The following is an 18,760-nucleotide window of genomic DNA, read 5'->3' as shown; positions in this document are numbered from 1 at the left end:
GCTGTACCGCGCGTGTCTGGCGGCTGCCTCGCACTGGATGGCGGGGGCGTGTGACGGATGCTGCACGGCCGCGGACTGGACGCGTTGGAAAGTACCTCACATATGGAATGGGCTCTTGGAAACGATGGGAGCGCAGCGGAGAGGTGCTGCGAGTCCAGCGGCCCCGGTGCATGGGAAGAAGCACCTGGAAGAAGGTCGTTGCCGGGTCCGTCACCCCCTCTACACTCGTCGTGCAGGACTTCCCACGGGGTTGCATATCCAAACCCACCTCCGCGTTGTAGCGGTGCTCATCTGGCCCCACGATGAGGTGCCCTCCGCTGAGACATCCTTTCCTCTCTCCCACCACGGTAAACGCCCATCATGGGGGAGCTCCTTCGCCTCTCTCTCTGCCTGCAGACGTGCCCTGTCTTAAGTCGTGATGGGGTGCGCTTTTTCCCGGCTGCGACTCCGCCGCTGGAGCACGGGCCATCTGCGCAGCAGCCACAGTGAAAGAGCTGAGAGAGGGTGGCGGCCTCCCTAGCAATGAGGGAAGGGGAGAGGGGCAAGCGAAGCAAACTCTATGCACCCGTGCCCGCCTCAGTCGCTCTTCAGCGTCCTCCTCTCGTCCTCTTCTCTACACATCTCGCCTTCACCCCTCCCGTCCTCTCTCCCGCTCCGACTCTCTGTGCCGTGCCTGTGTGCTCCTCTGCACGTCAGATCGGCTCCTCCGCTACACGCACACACGCACGCCGCCCATTCGTGCGTCGGCACCGTCTGTGCGTCGCAGCGCCGTTCTTATTTTGCTGACTTCGCCCTCGTTCTATTCGTTGGTCACGCCCCTCCCACCATCATCCCTCGAGCACACAGACGTGCTCAGATCGGCTGGGCGGTGCTATGCGTCTCGCCGCAGCAATCACAGGGCCACAGCTCCCCGGCGGTCCTTGACACGGCGTCGCCGACCTTGCCCTCGATGCTGTGCGCACGGGAAGGCAGAGAGGCGTTCAGCCACAACCTGAAAAGCGCCGGCACTTGTGTTGTGCCGGACAAGTCACCTCACAGCGGCGACGGCAGCGCCACTGCAGGGAGCACGGATACAGGCACAAGAGATGGTAGCGGCTGTTTTGCATGCCTCTGTCACTCTTTCCACTGTCGTCTCTCCGCCGACGAAACCGCCGCCGCTGCCCAACAGCTCACAACGCCAACGACCAAGTACGAGCAGCTGATATGCGAGCTGGCCATGTGGGAGCGCGAGCTTCGGCAGCAGCTCGTGCGCCATGAGCAGGAAGAGCTGATACAGATGGTGTTGGGTGAGGAAAAGACATTGTTCCCCGCCATGGCGGCCCTCCGCGACGCGAACACCCTTAGCTTGATGGAGGAGGAGGCGCTGTGGCGTTGGGGCATACAAAAAGATTACCATCACTTTCTCCACGACGTGATGCAGGTGCTGGAGGTGCTGCACCGCCGCTCTTTGGCCTTCGCCGAGGAGCCCCGGTGCCGCAAGCAGATTGAAAACTCCGAAGGGCAACACTGGATTGCGGCGCGGCGGCGGCAGGTGATGCGCGAGACGCAGGAAGCCGCCGCGGCGGAAAAGGAGGACCGAGTGATGCGCCTGGCATACTTTGCGCACATCCAACGGCAGCTCTACCAGATCTTCTTGCTGGAGGAAAGTGAGCGGGATGACCGGATGGAGGTGGAGCGGCTGCAGCGGCTGTATGCCGGTAGCCTTGTGGCGGCGATGGCGAAGGAGTACCGCCACGCGCGTCTCTGTCAGCTGAAGTATGAGGCAAGGCGTTTTGAACTGCAACCCGAGGTCACGCGTGACATGATCGCTGACGAGGCTCTGCATCGCTCGTGGCTGTGCCAGGACCAGGCGCTGAGCTTCAAGAAGATGCAGGCGGATGAGATCCGAAGCTACCTCGCCTCCGCCCGGCAAGAGCTTCTCAACCAACGCGTGGAGGAAGGCTGATCTGGCGATGGCACGTGCAGCAACAACTCTGTTGCCCACCGTTCAGCGTCCTCAACCTCCTTCTCATGCGCGTCCGCATACACGCACGGCATCCTTGAGCCGTGCGGCTTCCGAAGTCTTCTCTAGCCGACGTGCTTCCTTCTTCCGTAATGTGTTTACTTTCCTCTGTGTACATAGCCGTGGCGTCTCGGCGACGCCTTCTCTTTCTCGGTCTCTCGGTCGACGATGTGCCTTTCTCGCTGTGCCGTCATCGCCGCGGGGTGCGACGCTCTCTCGTTGCTGTGATCTGGAGAGAGGCGCGCAGCACACACACGCATCTGTCTCTCTCTCCGTCTCCCCTTGTGGTCAGAAGGGGGTCGCTGGCGATGTAGGCGCTTCATGCGAGTCCAACAGCGTGCGTGTGGCGTGTACGGGTTATACGCGAGTGGAAGAAGGCAAACCCTCGTCTTCCTTCCGCAGCGTTCGTTCTGTTCTGTTTCGGAGCGACCTGCGACGACACACACGTTGGCGCCGTCCACATCATGGGCGGGGTGTCGGCGTGACTCAGGTGTATGCCACCCCCAGCCCTGACTGCCCTGCTGGTGGGGTGGGGGGAAGCCCGAGGAGCATGGAGTGGGCAGAGCTTGCGGCAGGGGCGCTGCTGCGGTGACGGATTCGGCGCACTGCTGTACCGCGCGTGTCTGGCGGCTGCCTCGCACTGGATGGCGGGGGCGTGTGACGGATGCTGCACGGCCGCGGACTGGACGCGTTGGAAAGTACCTCACATATGGAATGGGCTCTTGGAAACGATGGGAGCGCAGCGGAGAGGTGCTGCGAGTCCTACGGCCCCGCCCGACGCCCCCTCCTCCGCCGCCGCCATCACCGCTTTATCCCCACTTCTTCTCTCTCAACTTACGACACACAGCACTCATACCACACGTCGACTTCCGTTCTCCACCTTTCCAGTGTGCCCATGCGCCATGGCGGATGTGCAGTTGAAGGCATTGCTCACGGGTGTGGAGGCGGAGCGCGGGGCAACTGTGACGTGCCGCGATCCGTCCGCGCTTGAGATGCTGCTGCGGATCAGCAACTCCGACGCCAATCGAGGGAGTGTGTCCGTGTTCTTCCAAAACACCAGCGCAGCCTCGTCGCCGGCGGCGCAGATGTTGTTCATCAACGAGAAGTATGCAAAGTCAGTGGAGGAAGAGGTGCAGTTGTGGCTGGACCCCTTCAAGACAACCGCCGTTGAAGTGACCGCCGGCAGTGAGCGAAAACGCGCCCGCGCCGACTCCGAAAGCGACGACTTCGAGAGCGAAATGGACTCGGACGCGTAGCTGCGACGACCCCAGAACGACGCGGCAACAGCAGAAACGGTTCCTCGTGCTCCTGCACTGCCTCACCACACCGTTGGCTTGTGGTGGATCTGGCCAGTGAGAGGCGGAAGAGGCAAGTGTAGCGCTGCCCAACTTCATGCGGAGCGTTCATATGCGTTGCTGAGAAGCGCGCAGAGTCGTGTGTACGTACTTTGCTTCTGTATACGACACTCGAAACAGCCCCTCTCCCCCGCAGGCGGTTGCGCGGCAGTCAAGGCGTGGCGCGCACACCCACACGGTTTGGGAGGGTATGACGGGAGTGCGAGCAGTCGCGTGCTTCTTGTCCGTCACCACCACCCTCATCAGGCCGATCTGTGTGCGTGCGTGTGTGCGCGCCTTTCCTGTTCCTTTGCAGGCGTTCATGACTTTGTGCCGCTCTCATCCGCGGCTTCACCGAATTTGTCACCTCCCCCACCCCCTCGCTGGCTCGCCCTCGTCCTTTACGGTCCTGACGGCACAAGCATGTGGCTCGAAGGTCCTTTCCAACGTAAAAGCATTCCCACCCCCTCTCTCTGTATTCTCTTTCACTTGCAGTAGCAGCAGCACGGCACCCAGTCCCCTGCGATCATCCCATCCACCACCACCGACCCACCAACTCGCCTGCTGCGACAGTGCTGCGACGCAGAGCACACACATACCCCTCCCCCACCCCCTCTCCATACATACACACACACACATACGCCATCCCTCTCTACCGGCAAGGTATTGACGGGTATATCTCGCCTCTTTCGCTTCGCCTCCCCTCCCCTTCCTTTTCGGTTTCTGTTGCGTCGTTGCTACTAGCGTTTGTGTTGCATGTTCTGCCCCGCCTCTTGCTCTCCCTCGATCACCACCACCATCACCAGCGCACGCACACACTCTCCATCCCTCTTATGGTTTGCTCTGTGCCCTGTCGTTGCTGGTCCACCCACGCGCAGACGCCACAGATTCGTGCTCGCATCGTGTCTTTCCCCCCTCCCACCCCCCACCTCTCTCTCTGCCTTCATCGGCGCACTGCTTTTCTCTTCACCGTTTCACGCGCATCGTCGAACCTCACCGTCATCGCAGCACTGAGTGCTGTCCCCTAGTGCGTCTGCCGTTGCGTTCCCCTGTAGATCAGCGTGGCTCATCGTGATCACCAGCACCATGCACCTTCTTGTTGATGGCGACTATTTACTCAGCGGCTTCCGGCCCACCTCGGAGGAGGAAGTGAAGGCGGCGGTGGAGCGGCTCATGACGGCGATTGAGCAACAGCTGCTGCAGCCAGTTGGTGCCGACACCGCAGTGACGGCCCTTGTCTCCCGTATAATCTTCTTCTCCTCTGCGCTCATTAAAGGGCTCGAGGAGGGGCCGCGCATGTTCGTCATCTCCACCCTGCGTCGCCTGCGCTTCCAGACGCACGTGCTGGAGAGCATCCACGGCCGCCCCGGCACCCCGGTTGACGCCGCGTTGTGCACGAAGCTGCTGCAGTTGTCGCTGCTGCCCACCGGAGGAGGCGGCTTCAGCGGCGGTAACAGCGCTGTCGCCCCACATGGCCACGGGGCGCTTGCCTTCTGTCTTGTAACGCCCAACGCATACCTCTCCACGGCGATGGAGCTGATCGCTTCGCGGGAGAGTGGCGAGATTGTGTTTGCCGTGTACGAGGGCGATGAGGTGGCCGAGGAACTGCTCGGCTACGCGTCAGCGCGGTACGGCACAACAGGCGGCGTGGCGACAATGGCGAAGCACGACGGCGTCACGTTTCTGCCTAGCACAGAGGCCGCTGTTGCTGCCTTGGCGCTGGTGCAGCAGCAGGAGAAGGGCAACCTGTCCGTCTCCGCGCTGACAGAGCTAAAGGCGCTTCAGATGCGCCTGCAGCAGCAGAAGCCGACCACCGGCACCGGTGCAACGGTCGTGATGCCGAAAGCATCGACAGCCGCCGCTGTGGCCCCACCTCCGGCGCCCAGGGTGCCTGAATTGTTTGCGCCACCCAACGGGCCACAGCCGGCGGCGGCAACCTCTCAAAGTAGCAGCAACGCTTCCTCCAGCGGCATCGCCGACAAGGACCAGGCGAGCGTGCCGGCACTGCCCTTCACCGCCTCTGCAGCAGCAGCAGCAACAGCAACAGCAACAGCTGCGCCCTCATTCTTTGAGACAGGCCCGCTGCACACCGTCACTACCACCACGTCCCCACCGGTGGTGGTGCAGCACGCCTCACCGCCATCAGCGATGCCGCCACCGTTGAGCACATCACCCCTCTCTACCGCCAACGGTGTCGCGGGCGTGGCGGCGTCTCTTGGTGAGCCGATGGTGTCCACTACCCTGCCAGTCGAGTGGGCCCTCGTCTACGATGCAGCGCGGCAGCGTCACTACTACGCGTACACGGACACAACAGGGCGGACGCGTTCGACGTGGCAGCACCCGCTGGGGCCACAGAAGCAGTTGGAGCTGGAGGAGCAGGTGCAGGCGTGGCGCGCGGCGCAACTGCAGCCGCAGCTGAACAGTGCGCTACCGGACGGCTGGGAGGAGCGCACGGACCCGCAGACCAGGCGCACCTTTTACGTTGACCACAAATCGAAGACGACGACGTGGGAGCGTCCACAGCCGAGTGTCGCGGCCCCGCCAAGCGTCGCGAACGTCAGCTCCCATGCCAGTGGCGGTGGCGCGATGGCGCTGCCGGCGATGTGGGAGGCCCGCGTGGACCCTCGCACGGGTCGGACCTTCTACATCAACCACGAAACCAAGACGACGTCGTGGGAGCGGCCGGCAGTGGCGCCCACACCGCCGCCCGCGGTGCGGCCGTCTAGCGGAAACGTTGAGGCTTGCGGTGACGGCGACTGGGTGCCGTGCGTCGACCCTGCCACCGGCCGCACCTTCTACGTCAATGACAAGACGCGGCAGACGAGCTGGACGAGGCCAAAGCCGGCGGTACAGGCGCCCCCACCACCGACACCGCCGAACGCGCCATCGCCGATGCAGAGTGGGGCGGTTGCGCTGCCGCCACCGTGGGAGGCGCGTGTCGATCCCGGCACTGGTCGCACCTTCTACATCAACCACGCCACCAAGACGACCTCGTGGGAACGGCCGACGGTTTGAGCGGCTGCACGACCTCACCGCGCTGCGTGATTACTCGAGTCTCTTCTTTCGTTCTCTTAGGATGTGTTGCTCCTGTATGCCCTCGCTGTTGCACCGACACGGCGACGCCTAGGCGTCCCGTGGCATTGAAAGAGTACGAGAGTCCCCGGCCCCCCCTCCCGTGACCAAGCGCACGCCACACACACACACGCCGCAAGCGGTGTGCGTCACGCGCGCCCGTACTTGAAGGGCGCCGATGCGACACACACCGTGCACAGAACAATGCGGCCAGCCACGCCCACAACACCCCCCAAAAAGCCCCCCCCCCAACCTCTCGCCGGAAAGGCCCTCGGTGCCAGCACACGCCAGCCTAACCCCCGCTTAGGCCTGGTCGGGCGTCGGCGGTAGGGGAGGGGCCATGCCGCACATCCCGGGCGCCGTTTCAACGAGCGCTCCTATAGTGTAGCGGTTATCACCTCGGACTCTGAATCCGATAACCCTGGTTCGAGTCCAGGTAGGAGTGACTTTTTCCCCGAGCACCTCGGCAGCGCATGGAGGAGGGATGTGTGTAGAAAAAAGCGTGCGGAGGTGAGAGCGTGTCTTTTTTTTTCTGTGGTGTACGTCGCGTTGGACAGAGATGGATGGCGCCAACCCGACAGAGAAGGACGGAGGCGTGCGAGCGCCGAAGCGCGCGCGTACTCGTCTTGCCAGCGCAGACTTCTTCGTTGCCTTCGATGTGTGGGGTTCATTTCAGTGGCAGGTTGTTAAAAGGGAGACGACGAAAACTGTAGTGCTCGGGGGGAGGGGGGAGGGGCGTGCGGCTTTCTCCGCGCGACGCGCACACACGAGCTCCCCCCCTTCCCCTTCGTCTTCTTCCACTTATTCTGTGGTTACGAGATACGAGCGTTGCACAGGGATGCCTTGATGACGCCGGCCGAGGTCTGGAAAGGCTTCCCCTGCCAGCACACCACGCCGTCGGCGCTGCTGCACACGTCCTTCATGACCTCCTCAAAGTTCTTGGCAAGCTTTTTCTTCAGAACCGGCTCGTACGGCATGTCGTGCCCCTCGAACACTACGCGCTCCCCGACGGCCGTCCCCTCCGGGATGTCCAGCAGCACCACCTTGCGCTCCCCCTGGCCAGCCAACGCGGGGTCGTGCGGGTCCTCGCCGGTGGAGGCGCACAGCACCATGCCAGCGGACGGAATGCCGCCAATCTTGCGCGGTTCCAGGTTCGCAATCACGAGCACGAGGCGGTTCACGAAGTCTTCCTCCTTTACGAACTCCTGCAATCCACTGAGGATGGTGCGCGGCTCGTTGTTGCTCAGCATGTTCAACTCCGCGCCGAGGTCAATCTTCTCGATGTACAGCTTCTCGCTCTCCGGGTGGCGTGACACCTCCAGCACCTTGCCGACCGCGAAGCAGCACCGCGACATGGCCGTGGCGTTCTCAGTGCCAGTCGACGCAGCGCCACCCTTCGCCTTGCCCTTCGGAGCAGGAGCGGCACCAGCGGCAGAGGCTACAGGCTTGGGGGTCAGCTCCGCGATCCACGACTCCACGTAGGGCACCGAGCGGCGCAGCAGACGTCCCTCAGCATGCGAGGCCATCGTGCGTGGGCGTGTCTGTGAACTTTACTGGGAAGGATGAGAGTAACGGCAGGGAAAGTTGAAAAACCGAAGAGTCGTGTGACAGTGTGCGGTCGAGTGATCAGCTAGAGGTTGGAAGCGGCCAGCAACTGTGAAGGGCAATCAGTGGAGGCCAAGAAGACACAGCAGCGACACTGGTCAGCGAGCGTCGCACGAGCGCGGCGCAGGGAATGCAAGCGAGTGACGCATCAACTCAAGCCGAGAGGGAGTGTGAGACGCGAAGACGAAGTGCGAAAGAGTGAGAGATGCCGCTGGAGGAGGGTGGGTGCGGCATGGACAGCGAGCAGAGGGCAAGAATCGCAACGCTGGACGCGTGGACATGCTACTTATGCCTGTTGGAGTGTGTGCGCGTGTGTGCGAGGGGGGGAGGAGGAGGTAAGTGGGCGGGGGCTGGTCTGCACGAGACGCTGCCATTCTCCCTTCGCACATGCAATGCTGCTTCCATCTTTTTTTTTTTGCGTTCCCTGTGTCTTCTGTGCGGGTCTCATCAACTCTAGTTTCGGTCTTCGAAGGCAGAGGGAGAGAGACGCAACACACGGCAAGGTTCATCGGAGAACACAACCGTTACCCTCCCAGCGCCCCTTTTCCGCTGCAGCAACAACACCGCAAGGCGTTAACACCAGTTTCACAACTGCGTTTCACTACCCCTGCTGCGGCTGCTGCTGCCGCTGCTGTATCAGGGCGTCCACATCCGCGCTGCGTATCTCTGCCGGCACGTATAGAAGCGGCCAGTTCGACAAGTGTGACGTATCATAGCGCTTCTCGATCAGCGCCATCACATTCGGGATCGTCAGCGCGCGGAGAACCGCAGCTGCGCCGTCCGAACCCATCGCGTCATTACTCCACGACGCATAGGCGCTGCAGACGTCCGCGCCCGTGACGCTGTTGCTGCCGCTGGCGCCGTACCGCCGCTTCGCACGCCTCAGAAGCGTCATGGCGGCGTAGTACACAAATGGCCCGTGCGGCGGACAAGAAGTGAGGTGGCAGTAGAAGAGTGACATGAAATCTACGCTGCTCTCCAGCACCTGCACCCCCGCCATATCCACGTCGCCGCTGCCGGCGTCAGCTGCTTCGTGGGCAGAGGACGCCATCGGCGAGCCGGAGAGCCTTCGCATGTGAGGCGCAGAGAGGCGGAGGGAGGAGGGGATATGTGCGCCCCTTCACCTCCGCAGTTGGCGAGAAAGAGTGGAGAACTGCAAGTGCGCCAGTGAGGCGGCATCCGCGCATTCCAAGTGCAAAACAACGAGTGGGAGAGGGAGGAGGGAGGCGGCGACAGAGCGAGGCGATTAAGGTAGAGAGAGGCGCGCAGGAAGAACGGAGACGCTGGCAAGGAAAGCCGTGCAGCGGGCTACTTGTACACCATTCAAGCACTGCCGACTACCAATCGTTCTCTCAAGACTCCTCCCAAAATGGTGCCCCTCCCCCATCACCATCACCCTGGCGCCTCCCCAGTCACCGGCACGGTTGATTGGATGGGCAGGCAGGGGTGGCGAGTAAAGGCAAAGACGGGAAAGGATGGAAAAGGCCGAAGCAGCGCAGCTCCGAGCGACGTCTCACGCCATTAGGAGGATGGATGAAGGACGGTCCATCCCGGCCAATGGCCCTCTCTGGCTAGCCATGTCTTTTCTTGTCTGGCACGCGCCTGAACCACACCTTGCTGCCTACACCACAAAAGCTCACCGCTTCCGCCCCTTGAGCACGGCTCTGAGCGCGGCGCGCTTGGATCAAGGCATGCAGCCCACCGGAGTGTCCGTCTGGCGCCGACCGCGCCGCACGTATGGGAAGAAGGAACGAGGAAGGACAAGAGGAGCCCGTACCACGCATGGCCCGATTCGACGGCAGACGGTTCGTCCTAGACGGCCAGGGTGTATCCGTGGTGCCGCAGCGGTAGGCGATCTGCGGCTGTGTGTGCATCTGCTTGCGGGCGTGCCCGTGGGAGAGTGGACATGAAGGTCGAATAGCATCGTCGATGTACGTAAAGGACCCTCCATGTGGGGCTGGTCGCGTGTCGTTGAGGGACGAGGGGTCGAGGAGGAGGGCAGCCGGGCCTACCCACCATAGAGGCAGACATCCTCACCCTCCCACAAGAATGGCAGACAGCGCTGCCTTCATGTGGGCAGCGCATTCAGCATTCAGCGTGTAGCACTCGTCTCGCTTCGAGAGGAGAGAGAAACACACACACACAAGGGAGTGAAGCCAGTTAACCAAACGGAGAAGAAAGGCGTCAAGGCGAAGGAGAGCGAGAGACGCACCGAGCAGGTGAGAGAACACGCCGAAGTCCTACGGCACGCGCACGCGCTCCAAATGTAGCGCCTGCTGCTGCTGCTGCTGCTCCGCCCCTCAGTGGCACACGAGCTCGACAGAAATGTGAAAGGGAGAAGGCAAAAGTGCACCGCCGATCGCAGCGGCGGGGCATCCCCTCTCACGAGTTGTGCGTGCCTGTGCTCGGAAGGGTCGCGAAAGACGCGCAAAGAACCGCCTGTCACACACGCATACGAAAGCAGACGCCAGCGCGTGCGCAGACGAGAAGATGGAGAAGAGGACGCGTGTTCCCCCCCCCCCATTTCCCTCTCTTCTGTTGAGCTTATCCAGCGTCTCTGGATTCTCGCTGACGTGGGAGAGCTGCGGCGGGGGCTGGTAGCAGGCGTCGGCTGTGTACTCGCTCTCTCTCTTGGGCGGAGGAAGAGGGGCCTGCTGTGCGGACACCTAGTGGTAGCGGCCATTCGCTTGCGAGATAGCCGCGGGAGGCGGCCGGGCGTCGCGATCAGGATGTCCTGCGCCACATTCATGCCACCGGTGTCACCAGCGCCGATGTGCTCCTGTGCGACTTGGGAATCAGCATAGTCCATGTAATAGGGGCTGCTGGGTGGGGCCTGCTGCTGATCAGCGTCCCTTGCCTTTCGCCTCGGCACCATTTCTCTGTCGCGGCGCGATCTCTACCATTGCCCGCGGCACCTGCGTTGCCATCTGCGCCTCCTCTTCATCCGAACCCCCACGCAGCACCGTTAGCCGACTCTCCTCCACCGCGGGAGGGCAGCTGAGGTGCAGCCGTGCCTCGGTTGGGCCACCCAGCGCGATGAACGTGACGAGGGCGATAACCATGACCACAGTGAATAAGGCAAAGCCGGCGGTGAGGCGTGTCGTGCCGTCGCCCTCGTTAACCTCGCTGTTGTTGTACGAGGCCGCCATGATGCCGGTCACCAGGGCACATACGGCAGCACAGATAAGCATGGTGAGAGTCGAAAATGACCAGATCTCCATCCAGCTTGCGCCGCCGCGCCTCGCGGGTCTCGTGAGGGGCACCTCCTTCACTGGTCCGTTGTTTGAGATGTGCGAGTTGGCGTACGGAAAGGAGCCAGACTCGGTGTTGCTGCTGTCGCGGCCATGCTCGCCGCCGTTGTGCAGCGCGTTGCCCTCTCTCTCTCCGCGCCGTGCTTAGGCAGCAGGTTGCAGCGCGCCAGCACCCCGACTGGCGCTGGTCGCTCGTCGCGAGTCCAATACGAGGGTGTAAACGGCTGCGAAGAGGAAAGGGTTGAAGCCGATGACGACAGCGGGGGTTGGCCAGAACCGCCCCTCCGGTGTTCTCCTGCCGTGGCTCTGTCGTTCTCCCATGTGCACCTCGTCTTCTTGATCTGCCACACCGAGCGGTAGGTGACCGCTTTCATGCCGGTGGCCCGGCGGTAGGTGACTTGCTGTCCTACTACGTCCAGCACAAAGACGACGAGGGCGAGAACACATACGACGATGCGGCAGCCCAGCACACGTCGGTGCGTGGTAGTCGGAGGAGTAGATCCGGTGAATGGCCACGTCCCGCCGGCCGTTGCTGTCGCGCACCAGTCCGTCCTGCAAGCTCCGGTGGCGCTGCTGGCCTGCCTGTTGAGACGACGCAGGCATGGTTGACAGCCGCTGACGCTCGCGCGCACGCAGACGACTGCACGCTCCGTAGGGCGCACGTCAGCAACAGACTATGCACTCAGTAAACATGTGTGTGTGTGTGTGTGTGTATTGGGGGAGGTTCATCTCCGTTCTGCGCGCGACTGAGCACACACGCAGACACAGAGAGGCCGATGGAGGAGGGGTGGGGTGGGGTGGCATGAGGACTGAACGAGCCAGCAAGGAAGAGGCAGAGAGCCACAAACGGATTGGATCGCACGTGTGTGGGTGTCGTTAGAAGGCAAGGAGAGTGTAGAGCACTTTGTGCGTATGGGCAGCGCACCGAGGGCGACTGAAGTGTCACACACATGTTCCGGCGTGCCCACCACGCCCACCCACCTCACCACCTGTGTGCACGCACACGCACATGCACACACATCCGCGGGAAGAGGGTGCAGAGAGGCATCCGTCGAGCGATAAGGGCAACACGCAAGATTGCAAGAGGATGCGTGCATGCCTATGCTTTCCTTTCGTTGTTTAACGAGCTTAAAGAATGCCATCCACTACTCAGCGCCACAGGCGGAGGAAGAGAAGCACAACCTGGCGAGGGCGCTGATGATGATCGTGGGTGAAACAAACACGAAACAGGGCATGCATGGGCAGTGGTCACGAGGGATCAGCGGGTGTCTGCCTGGCATACAGCATGGCACGTACGCACCAGAAGACACACACACAGAGAAAGAGAAAGAGAGAGGGTGGTGTGCAATGAAGAAGCCGACAGCGAGCACCTTGGTATTCACACTCCCGCACCGAGATAGAGACGCCGCCAGCGTGTGGGAATCCCTGACACAACTTCACCGCAGGGGCTGCACCTTACCTTGTTTCCTCCTCGGGACGAACTCAATCGCCCCCCCCTCCCCCTGCTCTTGCGCATGCGCCATGGCGCTATGCTGTGCGTGTGTGCGTGTCATCCGAACGCCCGCTCGCGCACATCCTCAAGAGCGCCCACGCAACACGTGCGGTGCCGGAACAACGAATATTCAGTGTGTTAGCGAACCAGAAAACGGGATTATGAGATGGACACGTCTCTTCAGGACAGAACCGGCAGCGACACCTTCGTCGCCGACGGGGGCCCATACAGGCTCTCGCAGCGACGCTCGAAGCTGCGAGTCATGAGACCCACAACGTTATTCATGATCAGATGGCGGTACATCGGGTTCTTGAACTCGAACGATACGAAGAAGAGCACATCCACCGTGTTCGGCTTCCCTTCCACCGGGGCGAACTCCCATTCACACCGGAGGTGCCGGAGAATGGACCGCTTGGCCGCCACCCCTGCCGTGGACGCCGCCTTCCTGAAGAAGGAGAGCACGAACCCGTCGCCGCTGCCCGTGCCTAGCGCGGAGTTACTGTCTCGGGAAAGTGCAGCGGCCGCCGAGCTGGCCCTGCTGGTGTTTTGCGGCGCTGCTTCGACATCGACGTCCTCTTCGTCGTAGAGAGCCGCCACAATTTTGCGTCCTGGGTAGAGTGTCACGCGCGACGTGTATTGCTCCTTGAGAAAGGAGAAGCCGATGGTCAGCGTCGTGGTCATCTCAATCGCATCGACGAGCTCCGACTCAGCCGCCTCGCAGCCTGTGGCTAGAGGCGATGCGGCGGCGGCGGGGCTCGGAGGGAGACGCCGTGCATCGCGTGGCACCCGCACCCGGCGCGTCGTGTGCACCTCCGACCCCGCGCACCACGGCAGGAACGCGGAGTAGTGCTCTACATCGGCCACTACGCTGTAGAATTCGTCCGGAGACCAACCAATGGTACAGTGCTCCCTGTACACTTGTACGTGATGCCGTGAGTCACTGCTGCTACTAGACGCACGGTACGCTTGACTTGTTGCTGCTTTACATCCATGCGTGGGACTGCCCGCGGCGCCATCGGCAGCCTCCGGCCGCGTGCTTGATGCGCTGGAAGCGGTCAGTGACGCTGAGGTGTTTACGTGACGCTTTAATGCCGCTGCTGCCGCTATGGCCGCCTGCGCCTTGGCCACGGTAGAATTACCAGCTGCCTGCTGCTGCTGCGGCGGCGGCGGCAGCGGTGGCAGTAGACCCTCCTCACGGCGAGTGCCAGGGAGTTCATTGCTCGACGTGGTGGCGGGCGCAGAGACGGTCGAGGAACTGCTGTGATAGCGGTGAAGCAGCCGAGAGAGCTCCATACGTGGCGGTGCCGGCGCTGTGGTCGCTTTCGACGGTGACGCAGTGGACTCAAAAGACGCAGCTTCTTCCTCGCTGTCCGCGGTACTGGGGGCGGCCTCTGCAGCGTTGATGTTCACATAGCGGCGAATGCTGTTGGTGCGGTTGAGTGAACCGAAGGGCCGTGCATCCGATGCAGAGGGCGGCGCCGGTGGCCGCAGCGACTCAAGCGGTGAAACAACCTTGGTAGGCTTGCTAGATGGCACGAAATGGCTCAGGAAGTCTTTGCCTGGCGGCCCAGACCAAAACGTCCGCTGCGGCATGGCGACTGCGGTCATCGCTGTCGCCGCCGCTGCTGAGAACGGCATTAGCGTGATGCGGCGCCGCCTACCCGAGTAGAGCGCGTCGCATACCTCCATCATCGCCATACAGGTAGAGGTCGCCTCGGCACCAGTGCCGCCGCACACGGAGGCATGGGTGCTGCTCACAAGACGCCGCATCGTGTGGCCCGGCAATGCGAAGATGGAGAGAGACACGAGGGTCGAAGACGCCAGTGCCAGCCCACCCCACCTACCTCAACTACCCAAAGAAGTCGAAAAGAAGTAATAGCCTGCCGTGGCGAAGGAAAGGACTCTGTGTGTGCGCGTACACGTGTGTGTGTGTGTGTGAGAAACGCAGCGGCGAAGTAGAAGCCTCTCTCTCCGCTCTCTTCGTGGCCAGGAGGAGGTCGAGAAGAGAGAAGGGGGCGAGTGGCAGCGCGTCGGGGAGGTGTGCTTAACGGCAAAACACGGAAGAAGCGGGCAGCCGCTGCCTTTGCTTGTAAGTTGTTGGCCCTCCTCCCGCCGCCCGCCGCCCTCTGTCACGTGAAAAAGCGAGGTGCCCGGCGGAGGCGGCAAGGAAAAGGACACGATGGCGTAGGGAAAGGAGGCGATGGCAGCGGCGTACACGCAACTCGGCTACACCGCGGGTGGGCGAGCGAGCAAGCGGGGACTCTCTTTGTGAAATAAAGAGAGCATGGGCCCCGCGAGTGACGCATCGATGGAGGAGAAAGGAAAAGAGGAAGATGGTGCGAGGCGTGGCATCGTAGCAGCGGCGTGGCCACACCCAGCAGCCTGTGCTGTGCAACGCTCGACGTCGATCCCCGAGCAAGCGAACGGAGTAGCATTGCGGCAGAGCAGGATCGACCGCGCTCGCCTGTGAGAAGGGCGATGCACAAGGCAGTGCGCCTCCAGCACCCGTACACTTTCACTGCTCGCGCGGAGCAGCGGTAAAGGCTGAGTGCGCACGAAGAAAGGGCAAAACGCACACAGGCACGCACGCAACTGTGTGGCGTACCCGCAACGCGTGCATGCCTACTCTCCCTCGTCTCGCCGATCCTTGGGCATACGACCTGCCTTGCGTGTGCCGGTGTGTGCGGTGCCCTACACTGTTGTTTCATATGAAAGACGGCCGTCGAAGATACACGCGCTCACATTCCACGAGACAAGTTCGCCTGTCGTGTGGTCTGTCCTCCCCTCCCCCCCCCCTTCTTCCCCTTTTTCCCCTGCCCGCCTCTTTAGATGGGGTGGGTACGCGTTCTTCCCACGGGATGAGATACGCCCAGCCCGCTTGACAAGTACGAGAGCGACAAGAGAAAGCCGAAGCGGATAGGTTAGCAGACGCAGAAAGCGATCGAGGCGCAGGAGACAGGGGGTGGGCGAGCGTGAGAGGCAGAACGCTTCGGTCTGTGAGAGGACGGTGCAGCTGATGGGGGAGGGAGAGATGGAGGCGTGCAAGAAGGCGAGAGAGAGAAGACGAATCAACACACGCATGCGCATGTCTCTGAGTGCATCGGGCCTGGTTTTCTGCGCCATTCAGATTCGCAGAACTGCCCGCCTGCTCCACCGCTGCTTCTGCTGATGCCATTCCCTCCGTTGCCCCATCCACTTCTCTCCGTCTTGCTTTTCTGTTCGCAGGGCGCACGAGAGGAGACGTGAGAGAGAACGGAAAGGCGGAGGCGCACACACACACACACATACACACACGCACACGCACGCCAACCAAACCCAGAAAAGAAAGCGACTCCCTCAACGGCATCTGTGAAAAGCAGAGTCATGAGAGGGAAGAGCAGGTCCGATGTCGATGAGCGCAAGATGAAGGGTTGAGAGAGGAAGGGGAAGGGGGAGGGACGCGACAGGGAGATATACGTACATGAAAGTGATCCTGAACGAAGGTGCGGAGTTGCACCCGTTGCTGTACATCAGGTGGCGGAGAAGATAAGCGCAGACAGACACAGAGAAACATAGAAGAAAAAGGTGGGCGGGGCGGGTCGGGGATGATGGAGCAGGAGGGGGTACCCCTCCATGTGCATTGGCGATTCTCACGTGAGAGTGTGCATCGACCCCACGCATAAAAACTACACAAGAGGAGAAAAGCGGAGGAGGAGGAGAATGCAGACTGTGAAGCAGCTAAGAAAGAAAAGGGGAAAGGAGGGAGGGAAGGAGGGAAGGGCAAAACAAGAGAGAACGACAGACACAAAAACGCAGAAGTATGCGCATGGCACCCACACGCACACACACACGCACCTACGCAGACTCCACCTGCTGGCAGACGCCGCGACAACACTGACGGCACATCCACCCCGTAGCAGCAAGAAGCAGCAGGAGTGGTAGCCCCCGTCTCCATCCCATTCCCCTCCCCCTCCCTTCTCCTGTGCTCAAGAGTTGGTGGGACTGCAGAGCGATATGCATGGGTGGTCAGTGGGCAGGGAAAGAATGGAAGAGAGGCGGAGAGCGAAAGAGGAGTGCCGTCTGTCCTCTTCGCATGCTACACAGAGGCGCGCGCGTGCACGGCTTCTTTTCTCACACACTCCTTGCTGTCCTTTCGGCCCTCTGGTCCTGCCTCTGCGTGGCTTGCGATTGGCTCGCACGTCTTCTCCCCTGCCTCCTTTCCTTTAGCTTCCTCACCCGCGGTTCGCCGCTGAGGCGGACGACACCATCATGCGCAGCTGCTGAAGCTCCTCCTCCTCCAACGATCGCAGCACCATCTCACGCTGCTTCGACTGCTGCCGCAGGAACTGAGTCTCATTGTAGCGCTCAGCGGCCTGCACCATTCTCTGCTGCTGAGCGCGGTGCGACTCCAGCCATACCTCCAACCTCACCGCCGTGGCGGCCTCGACGTCTGCCTGTGTATGATCGGCGCGCCGCGCCGCCAGCTCACGCTTCTCGTGCCGCTTCTGTTCTGCCTGCTGCCAGCTCCCCTCAAGCGCCCTCTCGCGCGCCTCTTGCACGCGGCGCGCAATGTCTTCGCGCTGCCGCTGCGTCGTTTCGCGATTAAAGCGAAGCTGTGCCTCTTCTAGCTCTGCCTTCCACGCACGCCGGTACGCGGCGTCGGAGCCGTTGACGGGAACGGTGTTGGGCGACGGGAACTCCCGCGTCCACTGCTTCACCTCGTTGAAGAAGTTTGTCGAGGTGGGGCCCACCACCTGAGATGGTGGCAGCGCCGGTGTCTCGGGGCGCACGGTGGGTGTTAAGGGACGAGCTGCCCGCGCCAACTTCTCCTCCGGTGCCTGACTCGGCACCATCGACAGTGGGGGCGCGGCTGCTTGGGGAAGACAGTCGACGACCCCTGAGGAGTCAGGAACGCCAGTAGACGGCGGGCTTGGAACGCGCGCTGCAGCCCCGTTGTGCTCCGCATCTGGCGCCGCTGGCAAGGATTGCACCTCTTGCTCCGGGCGATGGCCGCCGGAGATACCCTTGCGGCTGCACGGTCGCGGCGCGACGACACGCGCGCGCAGCTCCTGCCGATGCGATGCGGCGGCCGCTGCCTCCTGAGAGGCGTACAGGGCGTACACCTCCCGCTCGCGCGTCTGAGCCGCACGGTTCCACTCATCCACGGCGCGCTGCTCCGCCTCCTGCCGCGCGTGCCGCTCTGTCTCTCGCGCACGACACACCCGCGGGCGGCCCTCCATCCACGACGCGAGGTAGGCTGCTTCCTGCAACTGGCAGTCCGTCAGCTGCGCCGCAATATCACGCCGCTGACGCTCCGCCGCTTCCAAGCGCTGCGCCTCCTGATTGAGCCGTGCTTGCTGCCTCGCCACGCGGTGCTGTTGCATGGCACGGTGATGATCCTTCACAATGAGCTTCGGGTTGGCGAGATAACCGCTGGCGGCCTTGCTCGCATGAGGTGCTGGGTAGATGCGGCCCTTGTCGTCCCCAGTGGCCGGCTCTGCGTAGCCAGTGAACGTGGACGGATCAGGGTAGGTGGTGCGCAGGTAGGAGTCGGGCAAGTCGACGGCCTCGCCATGGAGCTTGCGTGAGCGTTGGAGCAGCACCTCCTTCTCATACGCCGCTTGCTCGTGCGCGCGCGCGGTCGAGCGCGCCGTCCGCTCCGCCTCAAGTGCGCGCAGTCGGAGGCGCTCCATACGGTGTCTCTCCTCGGAAGAGAAAAGAACGGGAGCGTAGGCGTTGTACAGGCACGGCAAGATGCCGTTCTCCTCTGTCTCTGTCTCTGTGCCACCTAGGGCATCGAGTGGCCTGGAGAGGCGGTAGTACGTCGACCTCTTCAAGTTCTCACGGCGCCACTGCTGGTACTCCTCCTGCCGCTTCTCCCACGCCGTGATGCCGTTCATCGCACGCGACATGTAGCAGGCAGGAGTGTAGTAGCAAGGAACCGCTGACGCGGCACCGGCGGCACCTGAAGTCGGAGGTGGCGCGGCTCTGCAGGACGGTAGCACAGCCGGTTGCGATACGGACC

At 62.3% G+C, this 18,760-nt stretch overlaps 7 protein-coding genes and 1 non-coding gene across 8 annotated transcripts; 4 read left to right on the top strand and 4 right to left on the bottom strand.

Annotated features, from left to right (window-relative positions):
- Positions 1-1,216: 1,216 nt before the first annotated feature.
- LDBPK_161200 (hypothetical protein, conserved) lies at positions 1,217-1,945 on the top strand (the record flags this gene model as incomplete). Its single annotated transcript, XM_003859759.1, has 1 exon — positions 1,217-1,945. One exon carries the CDS (start codon positions 1,217-1,219, stop codon positions 1,943-1,945), a length of 729 nt encoding a protein of 242 aa, XP_003859807.1.
- A 959-nt stretch (positions 1,946-2,904) lies between these two features.
- Positions 2,905-3,258, top strand: LDBPK_161190 (hypothetical protein; the record flags this gene model as incomplete). The annotated part of the gene is made up of 1 exon (XM_003859758.1): positions 2,905-3,258. The coding sequence occupies one exon, from the start codon at positions 2,905-2,907 to the stop codon at positions 3,256-3,258; it is 354 nt and encodes a 117-aa protein (XP_003859806.1).
- Positions 3,259-4,422: 1,164 nt separating this feature from the next.
- Positions 4,423-6,351, top strand: LDBPK_161180 (hypothetical protein, conserved; the record flags this gene model as incomplete). Its single annotated transcript, XM_003859757.1, has 1 exon — positions 4,423-6,351. The coding sequence occupies one exon, from the start codon at positions 4,423-4,425 to the stop codon at positions 6,349-6,351; it is 1,929 nt and encodes a 642-aa protein (XP_003859805.1).
- A 430-nt stretch (positions 6,352-6,781) lies between these two features.
- Positions 6,782-6,853, top strand: LDBPK_161tRNA1. Its single transcript has one exon. It is a non-coding gene; the product is annotated as a tRNA-Gln (tRNA).
- A 367-nt stretch (positions 6,854-7,220) lies between these two features.
- On the bottom strand, positions 7,221-7,934 carry LDBPK_161170 (tyrosyl or methionyl-tRNA synthetase-like protein; the record flags this gene model as incomplete). The annotated part of the gene is made up of 1 exon (XM_003859756.1): positions 7,221-7,934. The coding sequence occupies one exon, from the start codon at positions 7,932-7,934 to the stop codon at positions 7,221-7,223; it is 714 nt and encodes a 237-aa protein (XP_003859804.1).
- Positions 7,935-8,614: 680 nt separating this feature from the next.
- On the bottom strand, positions 8,615-9,088 carry LDBPK_161160 (hypothetical protein, conserved; the record flags this gene model as incomplete). Its single annotated transcript, XM_003859755.1, has 1 exon — positions 8,615-9,088. The coding sequence occupies one exon, from the start codon at positions 9,086-9,088 to the stop codon at positions 8,615-8,617; it is 474 nt and encodes a 157-aa protein (XP_003859803.1).
- A 3,848-nt stretch (positions 9,089-12,936) lies between these two features.
- Positions 12,937-14,049, bottom strand: LDBPK_161150 (hypothetical protein, conserved; the record flags this gene model as incomplete). The annotated part of the gene is made up of 1 exon (XM_003859754.1): positions 12,937-14,049. The coding sequence occupies one exon, from the start codon at positions 14,047-14,049 to the stop codon at positions 12,937-12,939; it is 1,113 nt and encodes a 370-aa protein (XP_003859802.1).
- Positions 14,050-16,967: 2,918 nt separating this feature from the next.
- On the bottom strand, positions 16,968-18,647 carry LDBPK_161140 (hypothetical protein, conserved; the record flags this gene model as incomplete). Its single annotated transcript, XM_003859753.1, has 1 exon — positions 16,968-18,647. The coding sequence occupies one exon, from the start codon at positions 18,645-18,647 to the stop codon at positions 16,968-16,970; it is 1,680 nt and encodes a 559-aa protein (XP_003859801.1).
- Positions 18,648-18,760: the final 113 nt, after the last annotated feature.

This window comes from Leishmania donovani, chromosome 16, assembly GCF_000227135.1.
Source record: "Leishmania donovani BPK282A1 complete genome, chromosome 16".
NCBI lineage: Eukaryota > Euglenozoa > Kinetoplastea > Trypanosomatida > Trypanosomatidae > Leishmania > Leishmania donovani.
Note: the sequence above shows the minus strand (reverse complement) of the source record. Positions and strands in the feature narration are given on the sequence as shown.